Source organism: Coptis chinensis, chromosome 2 (genome assembly GCF_015680905.1).
Source record: "Coptis chinensis isolate HL-2020 chromosome 2, ASM1568090v1, whole genome shotgun sequence".
NCBI lineage: Eukaryota > Viridiplantae > Streptophyta > Magnoliopsida > Ranunculales > Ranunculaceae > Coptis > Coptis chinensis.
In genome coordinates, this window is record NC_141457.1 from 68930257 (window position 1) to 68944905 (window position 14649).

Here is a 14649-nt window from a genome sequence, read left to right on the forward strand (position 1 = left end):
CTAAAAAACAAGGGAGAGATCGCCAAAACCAAGCTGGTAGAAGACTTCATCTCTGAGGTCAAGACCTTGACCAAGACCCCCCCCCCCCGCAGTGAACTCGTAAATAAGAACACTGGGGGCTCGGTCAAAAACATCCCTCCAGAAGTCCAGACCCCAGAGGTCGCCCTACCCCTTCAGATGAAAGAGACACCACAAGAGACCAGGACCCTAAAGGTCGCTCAGTCCGAGCTGAAAGAAAAGGTCAACCGAGGAACTGAGGATAACCCCAAGTTCATTTATGTAGGAGCTAACCTTGATCCTACTCTCAAGGTACAACTTGTCAGCTTTTTATCATTAAATAAAGATGTTTTTGCTTGGTCGTATATCGATATGCATGGAATTGATCCCAATATTACATGTCATAAGTTAAATGTCAACCCAAATGCTAAACCAGTTTGCCAACGACCTCAAAAGCTATCCCTTAGGTTCCAAAAAGCAATCAATGAAGAGGTCGAAAATCTAAAAAAAGTTGGCCTCATTAGGAAGGTAGATTACATTGAATGGGTCGCTAACATAGTAGCAGTCCCAAAGAAGAACAACACAGTTCACCTTTGCTTAGACTTTACACACCTAAATCAGGAGACTCCCAAGGATAGCTTCCCCTTACCAAGAATCGACCCACTCGTGGACCAGACCTGTGGTCATGAGCTTTTGTCATTCATGGATGCCTACAATGGCTATAAGAAAATCCCACTAGCAGAAGAAGACCAAGAGAAAACTTCATTCGTAACAGAGCAAGGGATTTACTATTACAACGTCCTGCCGTTCGGCCTCAAGAATGCTGGAGCGACCTACTAGCGACTCGTCACCGACATGGTCGTCAAAAGCAAGAAAACTGGAGATCACTTAGATCATCTCACACAAGCGTTCTCCAGACTTTGGCGAACTCAAATGAAGCCTAACCCTGAGAAATGCCTTTTTGGAGCGTCCTCCGGGAAATTTATAAGGTATCAAGTCTCACAGCGTGGGATAGAAGCAAACCCTAACCAGATTCGATCATTTTTGGACATGCCCAACCCAAAAACAAAGAAACAAATACAGAAACTGTCAGGAATGGTGGCCGCTCTAAACCGATTCATATCGAGAGCATCAGAAACCAATGTCTTTCAAAAAAGGTGAACAATTCTCTTGGAATGAGCAATGCCACCAAGCGTTCTCTACTCTTAAGAACTATTTGACAATACCACCTATGCTGGCAAAACCGATTAATGGTGAAACGTTGGGGCAGTACTTAGCTGTGTCTGACTTCCCTATCAGTTCAGTTCTCTTTAAAGAGGAGTAGAACGCTGAGAAACCGATCTACTTCACCAGCAAGACATTAATGCTAGCTGAAAAGAACTACTCAAACATTGAAAAGGCAGTATTGGCACTACTTAATTCAGCAAGAAAGTTCAGGCCCTACTTCCAAGGACATCCAATCAAAATGCTCACCGACCTGCCACTTAAGTAGATCCTTCTCAAATCCAACAAGACAACTCGCATGGCAATATGGGCAGAAGAACTCGGTGAACACCATATTGAGTTTACCCCACGAACCTCTCAGAAGGGTCAGGTCATTGCTAATTTCTTAGCAGATTTCCCAGTTGACAACCTGAACTGGGAACCAGAAGATAATACCCCGACCTCTAAAGAACACGACCCGGAGGTATGGTCACTCTTTGTGGATGGAGCTAGCAATCCAGGTGGCAGCGGAGTCGGAGTAGTCCTAGTGTCACCAGATGGCTCCATGGTAGAAAAATCAGTTCGCATCAATTTTGTGACATCCAATAATGAAGCTGAGTACGAAGCCTTGATCATGGGACTCTGTATGGCATCAAAGCTTAAAGTACAGGATCTCAAAGTCTTTAGCGATTCACAACTAGTCGTTCGCTAGGTCGCCCATGAGTATACCACCAATGAAGGTAACCTTGCTAAGTACTTTCAAGTTGTAGATCAATTACTACCTTTTTTCAAGAAAGTTACCATATAACATTTCCTACGGGAAGAGAATCACCACGCTTACAGCTTGGCGTACCTCGCAACCCAAACACTAAGCTGTGACCCCAAGAAACTACTTATCGAAGTAGTCGATCGACCTGCTTACCAAACTGAGCACGTCCTAGAAGTTACCGACCTATGCCCACTCTTTGACAGTCAGATGAGTCAAACATGGATGCAACCTATCATAGATTATATCTAGTTTGGCAAATCACCAGCAGATCGCACCAAGGCCAGACAGGTTCAATATCAGTCAGGTCGCTACTGCCTAGTAAACGACAAACTTTTCAGAAATCCACTAGAGGATCCCATCTGAGGTGCATAAGCCCAGAACAGGGTCAGATGATTTTTGCAGAAATCCATGAGGGAGATGTGGGAACCACGTAGGAGGTCACTCTTTGGCTCACAAAACAATCTCACAAGGATACTTCTGGCCAAGAATGCAGATCGATGCCAAGAAGTATGTACTCAAATGCATTAAGTGTCAAACATTTGGCCACAACATCATCCAGCCAGCTCACGAACTGATCAACATTGCCAGCCCTTGGCCATTTCACATGTGGGGCTTGGACATCATGGGTCCATTCATCCCACAGAAAAACATTAGCTTTTGATTCGTCCTAGCTGCAATAGACTACTTCACCAAATGGGTGGAAGCGATTCCCTTTGCTCATGTCAAAGAATCTAATGTCAGAAACTTCATTTGGACCAACATCATTACCAGATTTGGCCTCCCACACACATTAGTAATGGATAATGACTCTCAATTCAAGGGAAAAATAGTCAAAGAATTCTTGGCCAAGTGGAAGATCGTTCACACATTCTCCACTCCTCAGTATGCTCAGAGCAATGGTCAAGCAGAAGCTAGTAACAAAGTAATTCTGGAGAACTTGAAAAAGAATATCGAAAAGAACAAAAGCCAGTGGCCAATGCAGCTAGAAAATATCCTATGGGCTCATAAAACGATAGCTCGTTCTAGTATAGGCGAGTTACCATTCTCACTATGCTACGGTACTGAGGTAGTCATCTCTACTGAGCTGACAATTACAACGACTTGTTCTGAGATCGTCAAATCTGGTCAGAACGATTCCATCCTTGCTCGTGAGGTCAACTTACTTGAAGAATGGCGTGACCTAGCAACCACTCGCACTACAAGAAAAAAGGCTTTATATCACTGTTAAAAACAGTGACAAAAAGTCTTTTGTCACTGTTTTTTTTTTTCTAAAACCGTGACGGAGTGGGAGTCATTTATTTTTTTTCCAAAACCGTCGCAAATATTTGTTCTGGACTAGCCTCTCTCTACCATAAAAAATGGTAACAACTGCTCAAAAACCGTCACAATAAATCATATAATTTATGACGGTTTTAAATAAACAGTTATGCATTCATCCTTTTTAACAGTCATAAAACCATAAAAAAAATAGTAACAACTGCTCAAAAACCGTCACAACAAATCATACCATTTGTGACGGTTTTAAATAAACTGTTATGCATTCATCTTTTTGAACAACCATAAAAAGTACCATTAGTCATGACGGTTCGGGTAAAATCGTGATATGTATATTTTTTTTTATTAAGAAAAAAAGTGAATATATATATATATATATATATATATATATATATATATATATATATATATATATATATAACCATAGGCATATTTTAGTTAATGGCGTATAGTAGACATACCGAAAGTTATCGATGCAAACCCGAGATATTATTACTACAAGGGATGAACAAAATCGAGCTCGATTCAAAATTATCTTGATTCATCCCCCGAGGAATTGCCAAAACATTTGACTCTTCACTCATCCCAATATAAAGGATTGGTCAATCAAATAATAGATAGTAAGGGGTCGGTTTGAAAATAAATGAATTGCTAGTCGTAGAATATTATTCCCGTCGGACTTGAACCTAACTAAAAAAAAAAAGGTTAGGATAATTTTGCCCCTTCGAGGAAATAAATCGGCCTAAGGCAAGGAATTTTATCCGGGTTTTCTCCGATTCATTTATCATAAATGGGTCGAGGGAAATTTTCATCCCTTGGCGACTCTTTCCAATATTTTATGTCCCAATTTTGTGAGTTTTATATATATATATATATATATATATATATATATATATATATATATATAAAACTCACAAAATTGGGAACCTGCAATAAACTACACTTCTGAATAAACAACATACCTAAATATGATCCATTAAATTTCAAGTAATACGTATATATTGCTAATTTTATTGAAACATTCCAATCCCCTTTGATAACCAATATATATTTTTACTTAATCGTAAAACGTAATGAAGTAAATAACACATTTCTCATCTAATTCATATAAATATAATCAGCCTAATCCTAATCCTAATCCAAATCTAAATGAAAAAATAACATAATCTCTTCAAAGTCGATCACCCACATATGAACAAATTGGACAAATCCACAGCGCTTTCCCAACTGGTAGCATTCATTCCTCCAAGGGAACTCCAAAATCCTATCTCACATCTTTTAACACACTAGCCCACTTGAATCCTGCAATTGAAAAGAAGTGGTGACACTCAATATAACTTGATATAAAATAACCAATAAATGCACCGATATACAAGGTAACCAAGTAATCTAGGCATGCACTAATTATACATAAGATATTTCTTAAGGATTTAAAGTAAGTCGTTAGTAGGTATGATAGTTTAATGCAAAATAGTTAACTTAAGATCATAAATACCTATGTGAATAAGTAGAATTGCAATTGTTAATATATCTAAGGGTTAAATCGACCGAAACTATTTGAAACAAGCTAGAAGTCATTATAAGCATCTTATAAGAAACCTTGATCGCAAACAAACAATCTGTCCATTGTTAAGTTAAACCAAGATAGACTTAGGTCTAATACCCATTAATTGTTCTTGGAGAACACATGTACAACTCATACCCTTTGTGAATAACTCAAACACTTACAACCAAGTACAAAGCACCTATATATAAATAAATAAACATATGGCCAATGCTTTAGCCTACCCCCAAGGAGATAAAAAAAAAATGTATATGTACACTTTAAGTGCCTAAGAGTCGAAAAATAAACTACGAAAATTCATTATCAGTGCAAGTATATGAACGATAAATTTTTTAGTTTGAACAGTCTAACCTGTTAGTTTTGTAGCTTTTAGCAGACATCGACAAGTAATGAAACTTGGTTCGCTTAAATGTAGACTCGACGGGGTAACATTTTTGTGTAGGTAGCGGAATCCCAGCTTGAACACGACTCAAACTTTATGCCCTGCGCACACTGCTAAACACAACTACTATCACTTTTGCTAGTAACATTACCAAATATCAGCATTTCAAATAGAGACTAATAGCATCAACTTGGTGATGAAGTCCACTGAAATATAAGAAACATTCTATAGTAGAATCATCATATAAACATGGAAACAAAAGAAAATAATCATCATATAGCCAAGTGTAGTAGCATAAACAAAAGAATTATTGGAAAAAAAAACCTAGTAATTAAGAAGCACCTGAAACTACAAGCAACAGAAGTAGATTCCTTCTTTACAAAGTGATGATCCTTCTTTACAAAGTTTCATAAATAACTAACGATTACTGTATGTAGAGTGATGATCCTTCACAAACCTCAAGATCCATAACACTGATTGCTAACAACCTTGTTGTGGACTAAAGACCTCAAGTGGTAGTTGTGTGGCCAACAAAAAATGGAAAAAACAAAACAAAGTCAAGTACGACTATGGAGCACAAAGTAAAGAGGTGGATAGCAAAGCGAGAAAGAAGCCGTTGAAAACATCTCCCCTCTTGTGAATATTGTCAAGAAAGCATGCACCATGTTGGATCAGCAAAGTTTCTCTTGTACCTATGTGAACATTCTATTAAAGGAATTCCTTAGTTATGTGAAAGACGAATTATGTCGTAACTAGTAAGTTTTGAGATGGGATCTTGCCAATTGTGTCTTATGATTGGTCCATGTCCTCCTAAACTTATGTTAATTTTTCTGACTTGACCAAAATAAATTTCTTCGCAAAAAGGAAAAACATTTAAGACATAGTAAAGCATAGAAGTAAGGGAGACACCTTGACTGGTATGATTCATTCAAACTAGATATAAGATATTCACTCATTGAAATAAGGGCTGGACCCAATCTCGGTCCTGCCACTTCAACAGCATCTGCTAGTGCCTTCTCCGAATCTGGAAATTCATATGATCTTGGCTCAGCTCTCTGGATCCAGCCTCCCTCAACATAATGTGAAACCTGCATGATGAAAGCTTTCAGTTGGAAATTGCATGTCATGAAGTAGAGAAGAACAGTAGTACATGGCACGATTCAGAATAAATATGAAACTATGGAAGAAAGATGTAAAAAACAAAAAGACAAGTACTGCTGCTGAAATTGGCCATGATAAATTGAAAGGAACCGGACCACCACCACCTCCACCTTGTAAAAGAGGATTAAACTCTGATGTTGTTAAGGTCACAGACAACTGTTCACGATGTGGCTTAAGCTTGAGGAAAAGAAGGCCAAAGAACAAGAACACAGCTGGGATCACAAGCTGGAAAGCAACTGTTCTTCGGTCCCTACGAGTAGATATTACCCTCTTTATAAGAAGAGCTTTAAAATGTTCCCAGAATGTAGACCTTGGGATGATACAACTACAACAGAGCCCCTGTACAAAACCTAATAAACCGAAAACCATGGTGAAAATCAAACAGAAAGATCTTTTCGCCAAGGTCGAAAGTTTTGGGATTTGAAGATATTTCGGATCCTCCCAAAATCGATATATATTAGAAAAATCGAAAAATTGGATCGATATATCGTTTTTGCCCATTTTGGTGATAATATTAAAAAAAAATCGAAAAATCAGGATATATCAGAAATATCGCCAATATATAACAATATATATCGGGATATATCGGTCAACAGTCAACAAAATCGGTCAAAAGTCAAACTGTCCAACCAAGTCAAACGATATATATCGAATATGTCGGAATATATCGCCGATATATATATTTATATCGGTTTTACTGATATATATCGATTTAAAATTAATTTAATTTTTGGAGCTGATATTTTGAATGTTTCGAAGTCGATAGGCTGAAAAAATGATAAATATTGGCAAAAAATTGATTTTTCAACTGATATTTTCGGCCCTGCTTTTCACTATGGTGAATACTGCCTCAAGAACTTTCCTATAATATCCACAGAGTATTTTGGTATACGAAGCCTTTATCTGAGAATACTGTTGAACATCAGAATCAAGAGAATTAGGTAAAACAAGATCCTTATCCGGTTCCATATGTTCAATTTCTTCTACGTCGCATCTTGCAACTCTTAGAAAAACATCCTCCAATGTTGTGACTGAGATTCCATAACTTTCAGTACCATAACATAAACCGTTGTTACGACTTGTCTATGATATAGTGTGTTTTATCACGCAGCTTTCTATTTCATGGAACATACTCTCAAATGAAGATGAGGATGCTAGAGGAAGTCTCAAGGAAATCTCTGTACCTACCTGAAAAGATTAAATAAAACAAACTGTTCATTCTCAAGCAAACATTTAGGCATTCAGGACCAAGCACGCCGAATATTCTTCTACTCTTGGTGTTATGGTGAGGAGCCAGCCCCGAGCCACCGGTTGAAAGACAAACACAAAACCAAGTGACAACTGGCAATAAAAAAAATTGAAGTACTCTCTGGACCAGCATAATACGATAGTACAAGATATTTGAAATTCTTAGTATTCCTTGTTCAAAAGCATAGCCATGAAACTACAAGCAACAAAAGTAGATTCCTTCTTTACTTTCCTGACCCTAAACAAAATAACATAAGAGCTTAAGCTAGAATCCAGGCGACCATCACCTACTTCATATCACCAGGACTTAGGTAGCATCCAAATATAACTAACATGAGTTCTGACGGAAACTTATTTCTTGGCAGTAGCCCTATATCAAATCGTGACAATATGACATGCACTTGACTATGTACTATATTCAAGATGCCTGAGTAACAATGTCAAACCATCACTAATACTATAATGTCAGCCTATATGCAACTCTAAATACCACAAACTAATATAGTCCTTGATTATTTGAGTGCATTTTATTAATTGTAAACTTTCAGTAAAATTAAGGATTTTTTCGATCAGTCAAAGCTAAAAGTGAAAAACCCTAACTACCCAAAACAATTTAAACTTTGAATGAACATAGATATCGAGCAAATCTTAGGTTGAGTGAAACAACATCACCTGATTGCCTTTTCATTCGCTCTTCTTTAATACCCAATGTGAAAATATTCAAAGACAAAGCCGCCTCTCTATGGCAACAATGACCTTGAAGTGCTTGTTCATCAAGAATAGCTTGAGCAGTAGCCACTACAACAGCAAAAGGCTAGGTGTATGTAGGAACCTGACTTAAGATCTTCATAATACTTTAACGATTTCCAAACCTTAGCATAGAAGAATTTCAGTCTAACCATTTAACAGAAAAAGAATTTTAGTCTAACCATTTATCTGCAAACAAATACCTTAGCATACCACAACAAAGCATGAAAGTATCTAATAGCCACTTTTACCTCATACATACATAGCAAGTCACTCCCTTCAAAAACTAGAAGGATAATTGTTCCCAAAATAAACTAATCATACGAAACAGACTAAGCAATTGACTACACATTTCTCATTCCCCTTTCTCATCCTCCATCTCTAACTTGGACCTTGCAGCAACACTTTCTATAAGAAACTTGTGATAAAACCCATGACTGTAAAATTAGTAGAGAAAACAAATGTGTAGCCAAAATTAAGTAAAACCCCTAGAATGAATTTCATTTGCTAATCAAGTTGCATTGAAACCCCAAAAAATCAAATTTAAAACCCTAAGAGAGAGAATAGAGTGATAGAGAGAGTGTACCTTCTACTAAAATAGTTCAAATAAACGAGACCTTTCTTGCTTGGGCACACTTGCTTATTATAATTTTGCACCACATGAGCTGTTGAGCTTAGCCATAAGAGATGCCCATACATCAATTTTCCAACAATTCAAAGCTCTTTGTAGACCAAAGTTCAAAAATATGTCATCCTCATATCCAAACACGCAGTCCATAATAAGTTAGACTTTAAATCGGATGATCAAACAACAACCGAAAAGCGATGGCAAGGGGGCCACCATCAAACGAACTATCCTCTCTGAAAAGAATCTTTTTAGCATCCCACAAACCAAATTGAACTCCTTTAAATAATAGAGGAAGTACATTAAGGATCACTCTCCAAACCTAACACCTTTGGAGAGGAAGTACACTGTGCATCTAAAAAAATTGGAGCACTAGGAGCAAATTCCTAACTCGAGCACTAATTAATTCCAACATTTTGCCTCAGACTTATGTTCTTTTTCTATATATATGAAATCCTTCTTTATGGATCTACGTGATGCATTTGACAACAAGTGTATAGTCAAATCAGAGACCATTATCACTCGGTGTTGATACTTGATGCATCCTCAGGTATCATCTGAACATCCACAAAAGCTACTCAAATAAAAAGAAAGCCGGATGGAAAAATATTGCAGGACAAGTTTTTAAAAGATACTTTGATTGCAAGAAAGTGTATAATATCGGATTGCTCTCACGTCTATATGGGTGCCCTTTTGAGCCATTATTATAATGTTCACTCAGAAAAACCACCAAAGTTTTCTTGTTTTCCTTCCTTTCATTGCAGTGGATTTACTTTAAAATGCTCGTCACTCGAGAAATTATTCCTTGATTCTTAATTCCAATATACTATTTCAGATGTTGGTTCCTTTTTCCTAAAAATAGCTTTCCTTCCATATAGAAGCAACACAAGGTATTTGACAACAAGTGGATACTAAATAGTCAAGTCATCAGCCAAAATCACTTGTTTTTTTGTATTGTTGATGAAATCCTCAAGTATCACCTGAACATACACCCCACCCCTCACTTGGACAGTTGGGATGTAAAACTCAAGATAAGGGAAATTGCTATAGAATAAAAGTATAACATCTTTTTCCTAAAAATTGCTCAAACTAAAAAGAAGGATGGGAAGATAAAGTAGTACCAACTCACTTTAAGGTGCTCTGGAATGATGTATAATTCGTCCTCCGCGCGTTTAAGATCGTTCTCAACTTGATCTGCTACATCAATGTTTTTACCTTTTTTCTTCACCAGTTCTTGTTCAATATACTTTAACCTGTCGAGTATAAGGACTCAATCAGCATATGATCTCAGCAACACGTGCAGATGTCAAATTAAGAAATTCTAAATTTCTAAGAGTAAAGAAGCATGTATGGGAGGGAAACAGTTCTCTGATCTATTAGGGAGGGTTATTCATCGGTTGAGGTGATTTAATAATTGGTGGTGGAGGCAAGAAGAAAGGGCGGTTCAGTGGGGGAGAGAGTGCGACAGTTAGTAGTAGTAGCCTAGGGTTTTTTCTTTTTCTTTTTCTTTTTCTTTTCTTTTAATGGGAGAGAGATAATCTGAAATTTTGAGCGGGTTGGAAAACTTTTCGAAACAAAAATTGTCACATTGAAATTACAAATTCACAATATTTTATGACACAACACACAACAAAAGTTTTCGAATCCAAAGTTAGCGGGAGCAGAACGTGGTTGTGTCGTGTTTCGAATTAATTGTTGTTTAGTACATTTGTGGGGGCGCTGGACCAAAAACTAGTTGGGTCAAATATTGGGTAAAACGGTCACTTAAGGTCGGATAATATGTAACTATTTTAGTAAAATAGTCACAAATAGTTCTCCACACATATACACCTTCTTTAAAAAAAACCCCATTTGTGATTGTTTCAAAAACGCACGTCACCAAAAACTTTTTAAAACAGTCACAAAAACCCTTTTTTTGCTATTTGTCACCGTTTCGAACAGAACAATCACAAATAACATTTTAAAACAGTCACAAAAAGTCTTTTTTCTACTAGTGTTGAGTGGCATCCTACCATCAAACCCTGAGGAAAACATACAACAAACGAGTTAACCCTCGAAGTTTCCAACCTGGCGACCTAGTCTTAAAAAAGACTAAAGATGACTCAAAACTGGCACTAACATGGAAAGACCTAGTGGAATGAGTTGTTGGCAATGGAGCATATTGGATCAAAACCCAAGATGGACAGGCACTTCCACGTCCTTGGAATATTTTATTGTTAAAGAAATTTTATCAATAAACAATTCCGTTTTCATGAGTTCTTACTCTTAGCATTATACATATAGTTTTTATTTTGTATCTCTCAATGTTATCAAGTAGACGCACATCTCGCTTTCTAAGAGAAGAACGCTCACTCAAGCTAAAACGCTTTACAGGGCTTAAACGTTCTCCATATTAAAATGCTCACTCAAGCTCAGGGTTACATAGCTCACAGGCTACTTAGCCTTAACACTACTCGCTAGTTGGAGACCTATACTTCTAGGGTCAACTAAGTGCATAACACTCTTTTGATACCCCTGGACAAAGCCCGATGAGGGGGTATGATGGAAAGGCACCTAGCCCGGGTTTGGGTGACAGTTGCACCATGGTGTGACCACACTTCGCTTAAGTAGTTGTCCAAAGATCTTGGCTATAAGTAATTGATCCACCAAATCCTAACATTGAGGTTTTTTCCGGATTGTTTAGCTGTGGGGTTGGTGAAAACTCCATAGTTAAGCGTGCTCGGACAGGAGTAGTCCAAGGATGGGTGACCTCCTGGGAAGCTGCTGTCTGGAGTCCAAAAACCCCACACTGTCAGATGTTTGTAGTGACTACGTGGGGATAGTATCGATGTGGTAGGATAGGGAGGGTCGTTACAAAATGATATCAGAGCCGAGGATGGCTTGATCTTAAGGTGGTGGGAAAGTGATACCCCTGGGCAAGGTCCAAGGAGGGGGTATGATGGAAAGGCGCCTAGCTCAGGTTTGGGTGATGGTTGCGCCATGGTGTGACCTCACTTTGCTTAAGTAGCTGTCCAAAGATCTTGGCTATAAGTAATTGATCCACCAAATCCTAACATCGAGGCCTTTTCTAGATTGTTTGGCTATGGGGTTGGTGAGAACTCCACAATTAAGCGTGCTCGGGCAGGAGTACTCTGATAAACGTAAAAACACAACTAGATTTCTCTAACTTATTCTTATGTTATCAATTATTTATTTCCTACTCTCACATATATATTCATGCAATATATCGAGTATGGAATCGTTCCACTCTTAACTCTCTAGACTTAAACGAATTCAACTAATCAAACACAAAGAAACAATTGTGAGAGCAATATTTATGGATGTGAATTTATATTACGAAACTGAATATATGAATTTAACTTGTAATAATTTAACTAAGCGATTGGATATGACTTGAGTAAAATATGGAGAAGAATAGAGAGATTTGAAATCCACCTTGATTAATCCCTAACATGTTAGTATGGAGTTTGTTGCAAATCCTAATCTTTATGTTTTCACACAAGGTTTAACATAAATGTTAGGTCTTTTTATCCCTAATAATTCATGGCATCTCTAACCAACTAATAATTAGCATGAGAGGAAGTTGAAACCAATTCTCATGGTGAATTAACTACCTTCTAGAATTGAAACTCTTTAAAACAACTACCCTCTATACTAATATATCATGTCTTCATCAAAGCTTCAATCAAACCCTTCTAATGGAGGTTTAGCTATGAATCATGGGACTATCATAAATAAAAGAATAAGATTAAGAAGACATGATAGAAGAATATAATGAACTTGGATTTTATTAATGGTGGCTAGGCTAAATAACATAAAATAGGTTTACTAAAAGAAAAACTAAGAGACAAGAGACTAATTAACTAATGGGTGAGATAGAGATAGAGAGAACCCTAATTTATAACTAAACTAAAGAGGGGAGTAGCCAAGTTTTGTTTAGCCTTAACCCGCTTTATATAAAAAAGGGTTAGGTTTACAATTTCGTGCATGGGCTTTAGAGCTGTGTTTTGGGCCACTAAATCAAGCCCAAAACCTAATTACTTAAGTCCCAAAAGAGTTTCTCTGCGCAAATTTACTGCAACACCTTTTTCGTCTACTTCTACTACTCTAATTAGGTCAAGACTTAGACCATTAGAACGATCTTTCTGAGCCAGTCATTTTGACATATAATAGGACTAATTCCGAGGTCTGAGTCCAAAGATATGGCCTGTAGAAGTTCAATTGACTTTTTTGCTCTTTTTCTACCCGCGTTGACTTTGACTTTTCAGTTTTGATTAGGCTTTAAAAAGGTTTTTTCTCTTTGAAACTTGGGCTTTAATCATATAATTTCTCTAGCAAGCAATTTGACTCCTTTCTCTTGCAAAAGTGACGTATTTCTTCATATAATTGATTCTAAGACCTGTAATATAGAAAAACACGTAAACATTACTAACTCTTATTTACTATAAACATAATTGGCCTAAATATAATACTATTAAGGGGTTGAAACTACAGTTTTAGGCTCTTATCATAGTCCAAGGATGGGTGACCTCCTGGGAAGCTGCTGTCCGGAGTCCGAAAACCTCACACTGTCGGATGTCCGTAGTGACTAAGTGGGGATAGTATTAATGTGGTAGGATGGGGCGGGTCGCTATAGCTCTCTAAGAGGAAAACATTCAAACGAACTTAAACGCTCCCCAGAGCTTAAACGTTCTGTATGATCAAACGTTCACTCGAGCTAAGGGCAACATAGCTCACACACCTCTCACTAGTTCAAAACCTACATTTCTAGGGTTAACTTAGTGAAGAATGCTCTCTAAGAGCAACACGCTTACTTAAGCTACAACGCTCACTCAAGCTCAAAGGCTTCACAGCTCCAACACTTCTCACTAGTTGAATACCTACAACTCGAGAATCAACTTATCGCAAAATGCTTACTCAATCGAGCTATAATGCTTCAAGGCATCCTAAGTTTTCTTAGACGACAGAACATACATCTCTAGGTCAAGTTCCTACTGAGATATTAAAGCCATTCAGACAAAAGTAAGATCATACTTCAAAGTAAACATGCATTTCATAAGTGCAAGTACGAACTGCCTGAACACACTCAGGAAACCAGTTCTTTAAAACTACCGAACTGCCACTTATGTGGAAACCAGTTCGTCAAGGTCTCAAAAATAAAGCAGATAGTAAAGGCGAACTGTCTAGGTCGCCCCAGGTTATCAACTCTTAATGTATCTGACCAATGCCACGCAACAACAATAAGTAAGGCGAACTGCCTGGGCAAACCCAGGAAACCAGCTCTATTGTATCTCCACCACTTTTGTACAAAATTACAAATTCAAGAGAAATGTTCAAAAACCTCACAACTCTCAAAGAAGAAGAAATCAAGCAACATGGTCAAAGGTATCTGTTTCGACCCCCACCTATGTGGAAAACGTCCATTAGTAGGGGTCTCCATTTTTATTCGTTTAATCGATAAGGCTAAAGCCTAATTTGCAACACCATGGATCAATGTACAAGCCCATTAACTCATGTGTCTAAGGTTGAACCTTAGCCACATGGCTTGCCACTAACGTACATTAATTTATGTCCAGATTTGTTTCTTATCAAAGAGATAATTGTCAGTTGAGAGTTATATTCAATTACAATTACTTAAGCTACAAGAATACTTGAGCTACAAGGAGTCTCTACTCTAC

The 14649-nt window shown here is 37.5% G+C and overlaps 1 protein-coding gene across 5 annotated transcripts; it reads right to left on the reverse strand.

Moving 5' to 3' along the window:
* Positions 1–4276: 4276 nt before the first annotated feature.
* Positions 4277–6762, reverse strand: LOC147517412 (ABC transporter A family member 1-like). Of its 5 annotated transcripts, none has more exons than XM_086594678.1 (5): positions 6406–6762; positions 6100–6278; positions 5533–5882; positions 5160–5300; positions 4277–4546 (listed from the first exon to the last, which is right to left on the reverse strand). In XM_086594678.1, the coding sequence occupies exons 1-3, from the start codon at positions 6718–6720 to the stop codon at positions 5837–5839; spliced, it is 540 nt and encodes a 179-aa protein (XP_086450804.1). In that variant the 5' UTR covers positions 6721–6762; the 3' UTR covers positions 4277–4546; positions 5160–5300; positions 5533–5836. The 5 variants fall into 5 exon arrangements, 3 of the variants coding, with proteins under 3 accessions (XP_086450804.1, XP_086450806.1, XP_086450805.1); XM_086594680.1 differs by having other exon boundaries at positions 5533–5895; XR_015213872.1 differs by lacking the exon at positions 5533–5882 and having other exon boundaries at positions 6462–6762.
* Positions 6763–14649: the final 7887 nt, after the last annotated feature.